This window comes from Parasteatoda tepidariorum, chromosome 7, assembly GCF_982258835.1.
Source record: "Parasteatoda tepidariorum strain Cologne lab strain chromosome 7, Ptep-v5.0, whole genome shotgun sequence".
Taxonomy (NCBI): domain Eukaryota; kingdom Metazoa; phylum Arthropoda; class Arachnida; order Araneae; family Theridiidae; genus Parasteatoda; species Parasteatoda tepidariorum.
Window position 1 is genome coordinate 45,918,805 of NC_141761.1, and position 18,288 is coordinate 45,937,092.

General features: G+C 27.8%; 1 protein-coding gene across 2 annotated transcripts; it reads right to left on the reverse strand.

The window, feature by feature from the left end:
- Positions 1-778: 778 nt before the first annotated feature.
- Positions 779-18,229, reverse strand: LOC107454591 (poly(A) RNA polymerase, mitochondrial). Of its 2 annotated transcripts, XM_087167783.1 has the most exons (8): positions 17,880-18,229; positions 15,940-16,142; positions 14,787-14,987; positions 11,988-12,194; positions 9,968-10,182; positions 7,134-7,360; positions 3,708-3,797; positions 779-1,189 (listed from the first exon to the last, which is right to left on the reverse strand). In XM_087167783.1, the coding sequence occupies exons 1-8, from the start codon at positions 18,058-18,060 to the stop codon at positions 807-809; spliced, it is 1,707 nt and encodes a 568-aa protein (XP_087023909.1). In that variant the 5' UTR covers positions 18,061-18,229; the 3' UTR covers positions 779-806. The 2 variants fall into 2 exon arrangements, with proteins under 2 accessions (XP_087023909.1, XP_087023910.1); XM_087167784.1 differs by lacking the exon at positions 11,988-12,194 and having other exon boundaries at positions 17,880-18,151.
- Positions 18,230-18,288: the final 59 nt, after the last annotated feature.

Sequence of the window (18,288 nt, forward strand, 5' to 3'; positions counted from 1 at the left end):
ACTAATTTTCAATTTTAAAATTTTGTTGTTCATTAAAATAAAACAGTTTCATGCTACTTTTTGGTAATATGTGATTAAACAGTTATGGTTTCTTACACAACTTATAAAACTGACTGCTTTAAAGATCATAATGAAAAAAGGAAAACAAATCCTGTTTTCAAAAAAATAAATAAATAAATAAATAATTAGAATAACTGAACTGTTTTCAAACAAAAGTACTAATTTTGTGTTTCTTGAAAATTTGTTAAAAATCAAAAAATGTTAAACGATGTTATGTTTCTGCACAAACCGTAATGATAACATCAACTGACAATTAGCATCATTAAATAATAAAGCATAGGGCATAGGTGAGAGATGCTATTCGTTAAGAAATGATCAAATATATTAACACGCATCCCTGATAAAATCCAGGAATCTTTTTTCATTAAGATAATCAAAAATATTGCACACTTTAAGGAACACCAGTAGGAAATTCTGTTCTACAAAAATAATAAATTGTACAAATTATAAAAACTAATAATCCACACAAAAACAATAGATGAAAATGGTAAAATAATAATAATAATAGAGCAGGAATTCATGCAATCAATAAACTGAACTGAAACTAATAATAAAACTTATAACTAATAATAAATTTTACTGAAACTAAAAATAAAACTTAATTCGATTTCAAAAATTACTTTAAATTTTATGCAAAACAGTTTTCAACAAACCACACTCATTTGAAATCAATGAGAATTATTGATTTAAAATAACAATGAAAGTAAAAAAAAGCAAGTTTTTAAAAACTAATTTATTTACAATTATCAACTTATTCTCCTTAATGGTTTTCTTACATTTCGGTCATCTCTACCCATGATAGTTTTCACATCCACCCGCTTTGACTTATTCTCATCAAGTTTCAACACCTCGGCAATTCCAAGCAATATAGATAAGTCCTTTAAGTGGAGACTTTTAGCATTAAGATTAGTAGTAAGGAACTTAGCTGAAGCACGAGCTTTCCTGCATGTGTTCCATAGTTCATATTGTGAAACATTTTTTGAAACATTTAAATCCTCCTCAAGTGGGTACTGAATCCACACTGGAAATTCTGATGATCTTTCTATGGCAGAACCAGTCATTAATGATATACATCTGTCCTCAAATGGATGGGATCCCAGATATAATAAAAACTCCTGTAAGAGAACAGCTATACAAAGAAAGAAAAAAACTTTTAATAATATTACAAAAAATTTAGAAAAAGCAATTTCTTCCATATAATTAATGTTTTAAAAATGAATAATGATTTAAAAAATCAATTAAAAAATGTAAGGATACAGATATGTATGTTTTGCGAAGCAAACCACAACATTTGTTCTAACCAAGTTTCAAAATTAGTCACAAAGTTTGTCAACAGATGGTGTTACTAGCTTAGAAACTAAAAAAAACAAATGTTTTCCACTGCATATCAAATCTTTTAAATGTTTTTAAAAGTCTCAGTTAATTTTATCTTCAGAGTAAACCCTGTAGTTTCAGAATATGGTAAATATTTCAAAAAACTTTTTTTATAGCAGATAGTACTCAATTGAAACATACTTCATTGATTAATTTTATAACTAATTTAAAACTTAGTGATAATAAATATGACAATTGCATACAGAGCACATAATAAACTGCATATGTCTCCTTCTGTTAACTTTTCTTTAATCAGTTTTTCAGATGCAGCTCATTTTTAGGACACTGATAAAATATGGCATGGTAATTGGAATAAAAAAAATTATTAATTTAGATAATTATTATAAACAATGTCATTAAAATGAAATAAATCAACAAAATTTAAAAAGAAAAAATGCTTGATGTGAGTTAAAATTGCATTAAAATTTAGAAGAGTTACTATTGTAGTGGCATAAGAAATGCAAGGGAAAATATTCAAACTGTCATCTGCAGTACTTTCAAATTCAATTGAATTCTATAGCACTGCCCTTTGGTCTCTTAAATTTATTCTGTATCTTGATACTGAAACAGCACTTCTTGTGGTATAGAAAATAGCCTTCATAAAGAAGGTATAAAAAATAGCCTTTCATAAAGTATAGAAATAAGTATGCATACATCCGAGCTATTGCTTTTTTTTTCAAGCAATATTTACAATCAAATTATATCACAATTTCATTAACTTTTTTGCGGTTAAAACTTTTTAGGAGTAGTTTTGCACTGAAAATTTACTAATAACTAAGGCCAACATTATTAAAAAAATTTTTTCTTCAGTATTCTGGGGAAAAAAACTATAAATACTAGATTTAAAAGTTATTGATATAATTTTAAAATTAGTCACATTTCTGCTTCTAGTCGTCTATCTAACATACAGCTAATGCAAAATATAATGTTTCTTCTCTTCAACAACTATTATCAATGATTATCTCAGCATGTGTCAAGTCATATTGCTTACAATAATCATACTTTATAGGTGTAAATAATTTATTAGAAAGTTATGATTGTATTGTTTATAACAGCATAAAGGAAGCCAAAGCTAAATATTTATAGATTTCAATTAAGAAAAGAATAATTAATTTAAAAATCTACAAAAAACAAATTTTTTAATTATGTGTAGTCAACAAGAAAATGCATGAAATACATAAAAAAGAGAGCTTAAAATAGTTATTATAGCTGACATGAATTAAAAATATAAATAAATTGTTTTTTTTTTCTTTTAGTTAACAGTAATATCTAAAACAAAATAATAATAATTTTAGTGTATGCTTAGCGATTGATTTAAAACAGCAAATCATGACATAAATATATAAAGATGGAATACATAAAACTAAAGTATTTACATAAAATGCAGGTCGGAAAAAATTGTAAGAGGAATATAAAAGAACACAGTTTCCTTTATTTTTTTTTAATAAATGTTATCATTTTAGCTACACTAGCTTTAACTACACACAATATCACTCTTCTTTCTTTACACTCATATGTAGCATATATTTCAATTTTAAAAATTTGTATTATAAAAATTACATCTGATATTTTAACTGTAATGAATTAATGCATTTAAAAATGTCTCTAATTACACACATTCCTACACTAAAATAATGCAATCATTGTTACAACCCAATTGTGTATAGCTATTTTAAACTGTGGAGAAAACAAAGAAGACTTTTGTTATGTTTTCTATACCCTTAAACCATACTTAAGTTAATGAAAACAAATGGAGTTGTATGATATGGAAAAATAATCAGCATGAGGCCTTGTGCTTATGAGACACATATTTAACCAAAGAATTCCATATACAGTACATTCTAATAAGAGAAAATAAGTTGCTTTGAAGTTAATTTGTGATCCCAATTAAAAAAAAATCTTGCATAGATGAAATACTATTATTAAGATTAATTTGTACGTAGATTTGTATTTATACAAGACAGAACCTACATGTGGTTCTGTCTTGTAATAATTTTTCCTCACCTTTAGACTTAATATTCCACATAATTTCTTTTTTTTTATTTTATTTCTATTTTGATAAATGCAGTCAAATTATGCTTCAACCAATTTGATAATTAACTGCAACTTTACATTTATGAGTTGTGCTCAAATATAAGAATTATGTTAGTTATTTTTCATTCACTATTTTCGTAATTGTTTAATTCAATATATTCTGAACTTCTATATTTAAACATTTTTCAGTAAAAAGAAAATAAAACTACTGTTTTACACTTTGTAACAAAATAAAATACCTATAGATTCTTTGTTTAGAGAGGCTTTAGCTTGCAATTCTGGAAGAGTCATTAAATATTCAAATCTGTATTCATCAGTAAATTCAGCTCCTGCATTTAAAAAAAATTATCGATTACAAATTTAAAAAATAACGCTGTTAATTTTACTGTTCTAAAAAAATCTAAATGAACTTGAATTAAAACTTTGGAAAAAATGTGTACCACAAAAATGTACTTCTACTATTATGAAATCTGGAGAAACAAAAAGCTAAAATAAAGTAAAACATTAAACAAAATAAAATAATGCAAATGTGATTATTACAAACAAAATGAAGATAAATTTAAAAGTTTAATTTAATAAGGTAAATACATAGCAATAAAGGAAAATATATTGTGATCACGTTTAATATCATATCAAAATTTTTTCAGACTAATTTATAGACTTAACAGGAACATAATTTTTCTAATAAGATTAATGTTGATAAAAAATAAACGTAAAAAGTTAAATTTAATTGAAATAATAACTAACGACAATTTTTTAAACCAAATATGATTTATCAATCTTTTAGAGTAGATAATTATTCTCACAACAGTCCATTGGGGACCAGGGGGATCATGAAAGTTACGGCTCCCCGATTTCTTGACTAATGGCATGATGGTGGCAATGTGGCCAGCAGTGTGCACTGAATGCCTTTACCTCCCAGAAAAGCTAGTACCCAGTGATCTGAAACTGGGTAGGCTTCAAGTTGTCACTAGGATAAAACCTCAATTCTTTACAATTGAGCTGTCACAGTCAATCTTTATAGAATATTAAGATTAAAAAATTCTAGAATAAAGAGTATGAAAAGTTGATAGCTCAGCACAATAGTAAGCACTCTAAGGTAGGATTCCCAAGCTTATTTATCTTGTGATCTCAGCAGAATTGAAATTTTTCATGCTACTTTTGTCACATGTTTTCTGTTAATAAGATATTATCACATAAAATGTAAATATTTTTAATTTTTCTAGGATGACTATGAAGAAAAAAATCAATGAATGAAAGTAGAACTAATTAAAAACAATTAATATAATTTCTACATAAAATATAGGTAAACACTTTCAATGCAAGTAAAAATATGAAAACATTGGAAGGTAAAAGTAGAATTAAGGCACAATTTACATAAATTTACAACAGATTCTAAACAATAAATGAGGGAGATCTTGCATTTACATTAAGTTGCAAGGTGAATCAAAAGTTTGATAGCTTGTTTTTGCATAGAGTAAAACAGATTCATTTTTTAAAAACATTCAAAACTCTGTCAAGAAAAGTGATAATTAACATCTGGCAAAAGAAAAATGAGTAACCTATGTGGCTTCTAATAAAATGGGATACACACTTTATTAATCTAGGACATTGGTTAATACCTTTTTTTAATAATTTTAAGGATTGTGTACTGCATTTGTTGAAAATAAGTATTAGATAAGTGGAGGGACCTGCAATTCATACTTTTTATAAATTTCACAATTTAAAAAATATAATGCTTTTTCTCATAAATAATTCAAGAATACTAAAAATCATTAAAACCATAAATCCACAAAGATAAATAAAAAGCCTTAATACTTGGTTAAGTACTTTGGGTGTAAACTTCCTTAGAAATTAGAACAAAAAATAAATATGCCACAACTAAAAAGAAATTTATTGATTTTAGAACTACAAATTCATCTTCTAGATATACCACAACGGCTTTGAAAATTCAATTCAGATTTTTGAAACAATTTCAATTCAAATTTTTGAAACAACTAATCTTAATCAGACAAGATTTGTTTTCATTTTTGAAAAACAGTAAAGCAAATGATCCTTAAATTGCCATTATAAAATTTCATAGCAGGAAGTTTTATTTACATATAAATATCCTCAATATCAGCCATGGCTGGTTGATACGATCCGGCTTGCACCGACCACAGCGATGATGTATATCCTCAGTGGTAGACGGATTATGGGTAAGAGTCCCCTTGCCATCAGGCTAACCGTGGGTGGTTCTCGTGGTCTTCCTCTCCATGTAACGCAAATGCGGGTTAGTTCCATCAAAAAGTCCTCACCGAAGGCAAATTTATCCCTATACTTGATACAGGAGTTCCATTGTTTTCTGGATTGGGTTCAAAATTTCAAGGTTACGGAGTTGGACATTAGTAGTTGTAAACCAAAAACATTGGGTCTGCTGTTCAACGACGGTTATAAATAAAAATAAAATAAAATCAGTAAATGAGTCCAGGGTCATGGATTGGGGTACTGATATATATGACAGTTTCTTAACGTCAATATTGCTGGCTTTCAAATGATGTGAACGATCATAGCAATTTTAGCGTAATTGAAACACTTTAAACAGACTTTCAAATCTTCAAAAGAAGACATTGGAGGGAAAAAAAGGACCGTGTGGTTGCCCTAAGTATGGTAGCAAAAGTTATGCATTCATGTGTGATTTTTCAGTTTAATTATTTAAAAGAAAATCTAAAGCTATAGAAGAACTATATTTTCATGGCGATGATAAAAATATTGAAATTTTGCTAATAATGCTATTTAAATTGTATACATATGTTATTATAACAAATCCAAATAATGAAAGAAAGGAAAACTGAGCTTAACTAATTCAGCAATGCTTCCTCTTTTGGGAAATGAAACTAAAAGTGTTCCTCCTTCCAAAGAAGAAACTAACCTTTTTAAGCACTAGCTACTTTTCTTTCCAAACTGTTACTGGGCAGGGTAAAAAGGTCTTTGTTTGCAATACTTTTACATCAAATTATGTGATCATATTTACAGTGTTTCTAACACTGCTTAGGTTAATAATTAGGATTGAGGCAATTAACCCTCCAACGTTTAGCACAAGTTTTATCAACTTAAAGCAACATGTTCCACTGGTTATGATCATTCATTGCTTTTTAAATAAACTAAGGACAATGCAGTACCCCTTTTCAGCAAAATATGTGAACACTGGACAGTAATAAATTTAAATAATAAAGACAAAATAATAAGAAAAAAATAATTGAAAATACCTTTCCTATATTTCACAGTACTAAATGTAATATAGGAATTTAACTTAACTTGAAATTTTGATAATTGTAACTTTTTCTTTCTCTTTTTGCAATTTGAGCTCTTTTTGAATATGAGCTCTTTTAACTATGTATGTACACTTTGTATTAAAAACGAAATTCATTATTACATAACAGGAGCTAAGATTTAAATTCAGCATCTTAAAATACAGTTGTTATAAATAAATTTATAGTGAAAAACAATATTCAATGTATAAAATTAATTATAACCATCCATTTCACATACAATGGAAAACAAATACTGACTCAAGTTTCTTAATAAATACATCCATATTCACACAAAACTAACGTAAATATACATCAAACATAAAGTTCAAGTAGATACAATATTTAAAAAAAATGATATTTATAATTTCTTACCTATGATATTTATAATTTCTTTTAGAGGAGGCAATACAGGTGTAGGCCTATTCTGTAGAAAGTAAACTACTAATAATGTGAGTGAGAAATTAGTAAACCATGAGCCAGGTGAGCTCTTAGTAATATCTGTTTCTCGTGCCCATTTCTTTACAGCGTATATTAAAGGTCTAATTCGTGAATCTACCTCCCCACAGAAATATAGTAGCTCAGACATGAGGATCGGTGCCCTGAAAGATTAGACAAAATAAAATTAAACACTTTTTCAGAACAAATTTGTTAACAGCAAAGAAAATAAAAGGAGAAAGATTTAAAACCATATATAAATAAAGAGTTAAAAAATCATTCTCTGTACTATAAAAATAAAAAATTATTCTATTAGTTTAACTAATATTTGAAGAAATAAACTTTGTATAGATAATAATAAGAGATAAAAACTAGCATAAAAATTCTGAAATCCTATACTTCAGAAGTTAAATAATAAAAGCATTGTGAATAGACCTGGTCTGGTCACATGGTAGAGCAAAACGCCATGACCAGGTATTTCACTACCCATAAATTAACCAGATCTCAAGAATTATTAATGGATTTGGTCTAGAAGAATAGGTGGTGCTCAAAATGGTTAGTTTCTCTTTTGAAAGAAAGTTGATTTTCTTAAAGCGTTTACAATTCTGAATGGGTTAAAATTGCATAAAGTTTCAATGCTACATTGAAGCATCATCTACAGTACAAAATGAAATCTAGTAACGAGGAACATTACAAAGAAGATGTGTAAAGCACACAAGACCTAAAACTAAATCTGTCAATAAGAAAGTTAGATTCAAAAGACATAAAATACATTGGTAGTTCCAATGATCTAACTTATCTAATATAAACTTTAAAAGCAAGCAGTAATCTAAACATTATCTAAACTTAAAAACCAATCTAACCAAAAAAAAATCTAAACTTTAAAAGCAAGCAGTAATGTCTACAACTAATGTTAAACAAGAAAGGTTTCCATATCCTTGAGAAAAAAATAATTTCACAGAAGGGTCTTTTACCAAAAATGTACTGCTTTTTAATAAAAAATATTTTTTTTCCAAACATCTAAATCTGTCTAAAAGAAGCACTTTTTAATAATAATAGCCAAATCAAATTATAGCAAGTAAATATTAATAAATATTAAAAATAAATAATAATTTATTGGAATAAATTATATATTCATTTAGTTTGATTACTGTGATTCAAAAATTATTTTGCCAGACTTAATCTTTGAAAAAGAAGTTTTTTATTAAAAAAATAATACACCCTAAGTAAATGACTAGTCCGTGAAACTATATATAAAGTATATGGAAACCTTTCTTGATTTAACACCAGATGTAGACACCATCTTGAAATTACATTTTTAATTTTTGCTTATTCACCTACCATATTTTTCGCCTTTAGTTTCATTTGAAAGATAAACTACTAATGTGTTTTATATCTCTTGACTCTAACTTTCATAACAAAGTTCAGCTTTATGTTTTTCGAATGAATTATTATCAGTTTCATATTTATTAGTTTTGTATTTTATTTTTCCAATGTTTTTCATTAAAATTTACTCAGATTTCAAACTAAAAAATGTGCCCTAATTTTCTGTATTTTGCACTCCACTGTAGTATCGAAATTTAGGCGTTCATTTTCGACTTGCCAGACGTGAATGAGAGGAAACAAAAGTGATTTGAAGTTATAAAATGTAATGTTGCCAATGGAAAAAGGAAAAAAAAATAGGAGAAATAAAACAAAACAAGTCACTGTGGTCGAGAGTGACAAATAAGGTAAAATGCATTCCTACACACTAAGAATAGGCGGCGAAAACGAATGTCAAAACAAGGGAATCAGCATTCATAACAAGATAAAACAAGATTCCAGGGCATCAAGATGAGCTGATGTGACTGGGGTGAAAATAATTTTGGCACTGTTGAAATTGAATTTATGCCTAAGATTTCAACAATGTGGAGCAATTGAAAGATTCTCGTATTCTTAACAAAAGATATACCGCAAAACTTAACCTTAACTCTTCTTTGAACTTAACTTCCTCAGCTCACTTGCTGCTAATTGTGGATTTAACAAAATTATAGTTGATTCAGCTCTAGCTAAACTCAATAAACCCAAACGTCCCTTTTCTTCTAATCCTTACAGCAATTTTATTACTTTGCCATTGCTTTGTTCCATTTGTTATTAAATTTCGAATATATCCTCTCTCGTTTTTGTTTTAAATTCATTTTCAGGCCAGTTAAACAAAATTAAATTTGAGTCTCTTAAAGATCTTATTAGCATTTATAATCACTGGAGCATTTACCACATTCCTTGTCCGTGCGTCCCTAGTTTCATCAAACTAGACACACTTTAAAATTTAGACTTAAGGAACACGAGAAATCATCAACTGCTACACATTATTGGGGCATCTTGGGCATAAATTTAATTTCAACAATGCCAAAATTATTTCCACCCATCACATTAGCTCATCTTGATGCCCTGGAATCTTGTTTTATTGACATGAAGGGTGATAACGATATAAGTTCCTCCCTACCTCTCCATAGCAAGTGGAAAATACATTTTAACCTGACTTGCCACTGTATTCTTTTCTCTCTCAGCTACAGTTTTTCTTGCTTTGTTTCTCCTTTTTTTTTTCCTTTTCTGTTAGCAACTTTGCGATTTATATTTCAAATTACTTTTGTTTCTGTTCTGTGGCAGGTCTTGAAATGAAATTACTGTTTTTAAAGAGCTTGAAATATGTTGACTTTACAACATAATTTGACATAAAAATCTAAATTTACTATGATACATAAAATGCATTAAAAAATTTATAAACTTACAAGTTATTTACAGAAATATCAACCTCCATGCCTAAAATCTTGTGGTCGAGTTTGACAATAGGAACTCTGGCATGTAAAATCTTATTCACAGAAGTAATACCAGGTAAAAAAGTTCGTAACAAATCACCTATACAGTGCACTACTCTTCTCTGTAAATTTTTAATGTCTCCTACACAGGTCTTGTTGACAAAATACAATTCTGAGCTTGTATCTATCTAAAAAAAATTTTTTTTAAAGATTAAAAACTCTTATTTACTATTTCAAATAAAGATACTGAATGACATTAAAATAATTCATAATATTATAACATAATTAAAATGCAATTTTTTATATGTTATAGAAGTTTTTTTAATAATAATTTTTAATAATAGAGTTTTTAAAAATTCTCAAAATATTTTAAATACTCCAAATTTTGCAAAGCCAGTTTATATTAATCTTCAAAGTCAGTTCATATTCTTCTACTTTCATTTGAAAAATGCAAAGGGTGCACAGCCAAATATTTCAACAAAAAAAGCACCTCTTAAGTACATTTTAAGCACTCAAAAAATATTTTTAAGCACTAAATACATTAACAAAATGCAAAAAATTTTCAAAGACTACATGATCTTGATAAAATGTCTAGTTTCTGACAAAGAACTTTTTTCTTGATTATATTAGCCACCATAAAAAGATTGAAAGATTTTTCGGTTCAATTTCAAAGTTTAGAAAATGAAGCCTGAAATTGAGAATATCTTGCAAAATACAGCAGAGTTGTACACAAGAGTGCTAGAATCTCAGCTAACCCAGCTCAGTAGATATACATGCAGACTCGCAAATATTTCATCCAACAAGTAAAATGATTGGCGACTTCATACACTACAGACCTACGGTACGCCGAAATAGATTGTGGTTATATGAATTGTGAAAATATTAAAAAGAGCAATGTGTTTGTATAATAAGTGGCGGAAATCGCCACGGTAAGGGAAAATTTTTTTCAAAGAGGGAACATTAAGCACTTTTTAAAAAACCCTTATTAAAAAAAACACCTTTAAGCACTTTTTAAAAAAGCTACACACAAACATCAAACAAATTTTGTTGGCATTTTTAAGCTGACAAAAAGAAAGAAACAAAAAAATTTAATTTTTTAAAAATATACGTATGATTTTAATTTTATTATTAACCAATGAAAAAGTTCACATTTTAAGCAAATTTACAGCATTGAAACAGCAAAATGGAAGATAAATAGAAGATATTAAATAACTTTATTTAACATTCTCAAATATAAATTCACTATCTTTCTTGATAAATTTTTTTATAGACGTCTAATTAGCAAAAAAATTATTGGTAAGAAAACAGTAAACCATTCCATCCATTTTGTCTTTAGTTCTATGTCTAAGAGCTAAATAACTATAAAAAAAATTGGTTATTAGCTATGATTAAATTTTTAATATTGTAATTTGAAGTAAAAAAGCAAAGGAGTAAGATGGGAAAAGCATATATGTTCAGAACCGGTAATGAAATAATTTTTTTAACAATATTTCAGTTTTGTAATAAGAAACAAAGAAGAATACAAAGTTTTATTAATATATTTATTTTTCAGCAATTAAATTGAATCATTGGATCTACGAATGAATTCAGCAAGCATTCCAGCCTTGTTTTTTTCAAAAAAGTTTTATAAACTTACCCAAAGAGAAAGGTAATTAAAGACTTGCAGCAATACAATGAGTAAACTTTTTCTAAAGGCTACATTTTTAAATCAAACTATTATTTAGCATTGTTATTCAATAGAAAATTTTTAAAAGTTTATTAAATTTCTGTAAGTTAACAGCATAATTCACAAAACTTTATTGCCTAAATAAGTTTTATCCACAAATACTATCAAACAATGCTTTTCAGAACAATTTGAAAATTTGTCCTATTATATGGCACTAAAATTACAATCAGAGTATATGGGAATGTACTTGCGAACGTACACATAATTACGTACTTTCATGATAAAGTTACAAAAAATAATAAGTTATGAATTCAATAAAATATTTACTTTTTCAGGATAGAGACGTATCATTAAATCTAAATCACAACCATGCCTTCCAATTCCATTTACTGAAGAACCAAAGGGAATAACATCACAGTAAGGAAAAGGACCTGATAGAAATTCTTTCAAAATACAGCAAAAGAAAAATCTTAGCCTGACATTAAGCTCTGTTAACTTTTCTTCATTATAAATATGTTCAATTAAGTCAGAAACCTACAATAAAAGAAATATTATGAGCATGGCATTGTAATTTTCTAAATAATTTATCAACTAACTTGTAACCTGGATGTCATGGCAAAGTGAGCATAGCATATTTCCCATAAATGAAAAATTAAATTGATATATTATTTAGTCTTTTTCTCAATAAATATACAGTACAGAACCCGTTATCCGGAAATCAGAAAACTGGAAAACCAAAAAACCGGAACGAAATTCGATACATTTTCCCGCCATTTTTTAAACAAAATTTTTTTTTCCTTATAAGATTTTAGGATTTTTCTTTCTTTTTTGAAAGATGTTCACCTTACCATCATTTTGGAAATAATCATTAGTGTATTACTTCATCGTTTTTTCTTCTTTTTAAGATTATTTCCCCCCAAAAAATTTTTTTTAGTTGGGTTTAACAATAAAAAAACGGCTTTTTGTAGCGATTCAGAAAACCGGAAAAATCAGTTATCCGGAATAGGGATGGTCCCGATCGTTCCGGATAATCGGTTCCCTACTGTATCATTAATAAATACAGTCATTAATATCTTTTTCATAGTAACCTTGGCATATGAATAGATGTTGTTTCTATTTTTAGACTCTGTTTTGCGGATTCATAATAAATAAAGAAAGAATTTCATCAACCCAGTTGTTAGGGTTTTCAAGGTTTTCTATTTCAACACTAAGTTTAGAAGAGATTTCGCTCGACTTGGGAAATGCATGCCTTTAGGAGCCAGGACTTCAGAAATCCTGGGTTCCTTTTAAGAAAAAATTTATTATTATTTAAAATATGAATTCTCCACTGATGATCTCTACTCCCCATTGATAGACAAAACAAAGAATACCAATACAAGAAAAGATTTATTTTTTAACATTTAGGATTTTAATTATGACTGATCAAACACCTGCATCAAGAGAAAACAATGATTGAATGTGATACTCAGAATGAGTCTAATTTTTCGCTTAGCTACTTACAAAGAAGGTAAAGAAATTTATATATATCACAAAATTTGGTTATAATTTTGCCTACGCGCTATTATTATTATTTTTTCGGTGTTGAAGAATTGCTGGTTCCAGGGAATACATAATAATTGTAACTTATAAACATATAGTTACCTTTATTTAAGATACCTGTACTTACTTAAGATACCTGAAGCTTATATTTTACGTGTATCACTGGTTTAGCTTCGAAATTTCAGCTTTTAATGAAGATTCAGATCGTTACAGCGTTTTCATTATTTTCACCTATGAGTTTCATTGTTGATGATTTAAATTGTTTAAATTGTTTATTGATAAATGAAATGGTTTCAAAAGCTTAGTTGCTAAATTTTTTTTAATTTGTTCATGAATTTAGCTGCAAACAAAATTTTTCAGTACCTTCATAATTTTAAACTTTTTTCTTAAAACAAATACTTTTTGACTAAAGTAATGAATTTTAGAACAAAATTATTGGGGTTTTACAAAATTCACTAAAGTTTGTGGAAGTAAATGCTTATAGAAACGATTCAGCTGAAATTTGCGAAACACATAGAATATTTTTTAAAAAAATAGACAAATACTGAAAACAAAATATATTTTAAACTTAAATGCTGATTTTGCACCAATATTTAATCCTTATTTGACTTAATATGAAATGTGATTAATAAAAGTGATTAATATTATTGCATTAATATTTTAATATTTAACATTTTAATATTAATTTAAATATTTTTTAATTCAATAACCTATGTTTATTAATATGAATCAAAAATTCCTTCACCCATTATGAATATATTTTGACACATATATGTATTTTAATAATTTTGAAATTCAAATATTGCAAGAGCTTAATATATAATCTATAAATTAGACATTTACATATTTTATAGAAATGGTAATAAAATCAAACTAGGGTAGAAATAAAACCTTTAAATTTTATATCAATCTTGTCAATAGCTAAAACTTAAAATCCTCTATACTAAATGGAATTAGACATTAAAAAATAAGAGGAGTTCAACCATATGCGTGTCATGTTCCAATGATTTGACACACCAGTTCAAAAGCACCATATATTATAGAATAATATAATTGACCGAGTACTTTATGTATGTAACCCAGGTTCAAATCTCAGATATGACTGGTCAATTATGCACCCACCCTCCAACCGCAGGGGCTAACATTAAATATCTTCAGTGGCACCACTGAAGTGGTCACTGTGATTGAAGCCCCAGTGATTGAAGCACCACTTGTAATCATCCAATGGGCCACATTCAATATGCTCCATAGTTTGAAAACTCCTGCTTTTAATTTTTGAGTAATAAATGAAAGTTAGACATAATACATAAGGTTCCACAGGAATTTTTGAAAATATTAAAAAAAAAGAAACATTAAAAATATTCATGGTTTTCTATTTATGTAATAGAAAAAAAAATCACAATTAGATTATTATTCATCTTCCAGAAAAAAGTTTAGGAATGAAGTTTTATTATAACATATCTTAATATTTATTGTATAGGAAGAAGGTTTAACTGTATAGAGTACAAACATAAACTTTACATTTGTAAAAAAACAAATAACACATAAATAATTTAAAAAGCAAAGCAAGTAATATCATTTTCTTACAGTTCCTTCTTTTATTGGAATTGTATTTAGGTTATTTTCAATAACTTTGATTGACACTTTTGGCTCGTCTTGGTCATATTTTCTGGTATAGCCAATAATGCGTGATAAAACAGGGAAAGCATCGAGAATATTTTTAAAATGAGACTCAAGAAGCAATTTCTTGACACATCCTTCCTGTTCAAACTCAAGCAAAACATAAACCTAAAAATACAATAAAAGTGTTAATAGGATGCTTGTATAGGTAAAAATAATTTCTTTATATAGTTTCAAACATTTTTATAACTAAAACTAGCAAAAAGGGTGATATGCATGACTGTAGCCAATTTGAAAGGTATAAATTCAATTTCAAAATTATCACAGATTCAACAAAGCACTTTAATATAAAGTTAACACACTAATCACAATTTTATAGAACAAAATTATGTTTTATAATGGTATAGATAAGAAATTTTCTTGTACTCTAAAGCTCTTAGAAATACTTAAAGCAAATGAAGCAATTAGAAATGAAATATAGCTCACAGGCTCATGATAGTTAAACATCAAATACTGAGCAGCAAGACACATAGATTAATCAATTTAATACTGTAATCATTTAGACTAATGATTGTGGTTTTAAAAAACTAGCCAATTAGGTAAGAAAATAATACACATACTTATATGTCAATTAAACTTTTGATTCAACATAAATTTTACATTATAACTCAAAATACAAAATTTAAAAAACTAACTATGAATCAAACAAAAAATATCTATTCTTAAGAAATAATAAAAACTGAAACAGCATAGAATAAATCTGTTAACAACTATACAAAATAAAACTATGAAGTCATTTATTTCATAAAGAATACTTTTTAGTCACTTAAAATTTATTTTAAAAAACTAGCCAATTAGGTAAGAAAATAATACACATACTTATATGTCAATTAAACTTTTGATTCAACGTAAATTTTACATTATAACTCAAAATACAAAATTTAAAAAACTAACAATGAATCAAACAAAAAATATCTATTCTTAAGAAATAATAAAAACTGAAACAGCATAGAATAAATCTGTTAACAACTATACAAAATAAAACTATGAAGTCATTAATTTCATAAAGAATACTTTTCAGTCACTTAAAATTTCAAACAAATTAAATTCCAAGGCTTACATTATCTGATACACCAGAAAATGAATAAGCATTCTTGATGACACCAAATTTTTCACATAAGTTGAGTGCATAAGGAACATCATCTTTCTTATTAAGTTCAAGAAGTAGAGAGCACTGTGCCTGCTTTTTTCGTACGTTCAACATATGCTGGAAACTTGAAGAATCGCTCTCAGATATAGAGGTGGAAATGTTTCTTTTAATCTCTGAAAGAGAAATTCATAGTTTTTTTTTTTTTTTTTCAAAAATAAACTTATTCATATATAATACATTCCTGATTATGCATTTTATTTTATTTTACAACCGGCGTTGAACAGTCAACACATTTCATGTTCAAATCTACAACTTAGTAATTTTAAACCCACCGTAGAAGGGTTTTAAATCACGCTCTTTCGATATAACTAACACACAATTACGTTACACGAAAGAGGAAAACAATGAAAACATCCCATGGTTAGCACAACAGTAAGGGAATTCTAACTCATGATCCTTTCACCACTTTTACTGTGGTCGGTGCGGGCCAGGGTCAGAACTCGTATCAAACAGCCACTGCTGGAATTCAAACCAGGGTCATCCCATTGGGAAGAGAACGTTCTATCCCCTGAGCCCCTGCATTGGTTAATTTAGATAAAAGCAATCCCTGATAAAACTAAAAAATATATCATATGAATCATGAAAAAAAATATATTAAGTTATCAAAACCGTTCCACGAAGACTCCAATTGCCATATGTCGTCACAAATGATATTCTTATAATGTTAGTAATACCTGACAAGATCTTTTTGAAACAAGGTCATTCCAGCATCTATCATTCAGAAATTCTAGCAACATTTTGTTAAAAATAAAAGATATTGATGTTGTTTCATTTTGAAAAGGAAAGCAGTAACACCTGATGCTAAAGAAGAAGAAAATGGTCGCAGTTTGGGGGAAATGCTACAGACATCAATTGATGAATATGTTGAAACTTGTGCTATTGTTGTTTCAAGAAATTGAAGAAGTGCAAAGTAATACTGAATAAACTGACATTTGCAGAATACTCCAAAGCCAAAGGAACTCCTTGTATTCACGTAGACTGTAGACTTACAGAAAATAAACAGCAATCTGTTATAAATGTCTAAAATATATATAATTAGCATTTAGAAGCAAAAGTGGTGTACAAACCAAAATTTCGAAATATATTTTAAATAAATATAAGTGCTTATTCTTTCTCCTTTTGCTTAGTAATTACATTTCTGCACTGTGCGCTAAATTATTTTAGTTAAAATTATTTTTTAGTTAGTAGTTTTTAGTTCCATTATTTTCTAATACTTTTCGTACATTTTTTAGTCATTATTAGATATTTTTGGTTGAGCCACATTAGTCATTTTAGCATAACTATCGTTTGAAATGGATGATATATAACCTCAGTTGTACAGTCGACCCAATTTTAGAGTTTACAACTACTAATGTTCAACTTCGTATCCTTGTAATTTTGAACCCAATCCAGAAGACAAGGGAACTCCTGGATCAAGAAGTCCAGAAGAACCATCCTCGGTCAGCCTGCCGGCAAGGGGACTCTAACCCATGATCCGTCTGGCACTGGGGATGTTTCACGTCAGCACTGTGGTCAGTGCAAGTCGGATGCAGAATTCGTATCGACTGGAATTCGAACCCGGTTCACCTCATTAGAAGACGAACGCACTATCTCCTCAGCCATCGTGACTCTGTAATGGATGATAGTATAATAAACCTTTCTATTGTGTTCTTGCTCTATTGTATTATATTCTCTGTAACATTGTATTATATTCTCTGTAATATTGTATTATATCCCCTTCAAATCAAATGAACTTATTTTTATGTTGATTCATTATATTTTATGTTGTTTCATTATATAAAAGTAATATTAACAAAAATAAAAATATGCAATTAAAAAATAATCAATTAACCATTTTTAACATATTTTACCTTTAGTACAACTGTTATTTATCATGTAAAGTTCATTTTTCTTTCTATCATATAAATTTACAGACCAGTAAGATTTGTATTGTAATTTTTTAAAATATACAGTCAATGAACGTCCGTTTCGAAGGAGATTAGTATTCGTACTACACGATAAAATTTTTGGAAAAAGTCGTGAGAGGAACATATTACTTATTTATAACACATAAGAGAATTATTAATTCCAAGATATAAATAAATAAAGCGGTTTGCTTCAGATGTAAACATTTAAGATTGATCACAGTTATAGTTAGTATAAGCAAACATTGAATAGGTCATATTTTAAATTAGTGAAGGCTGTTGCTTGGCTGACCGCTTTTTTAATAAATAGAGGCATTTGATTGGTCGATTACATCATCGTTTTCATCGTTATCGC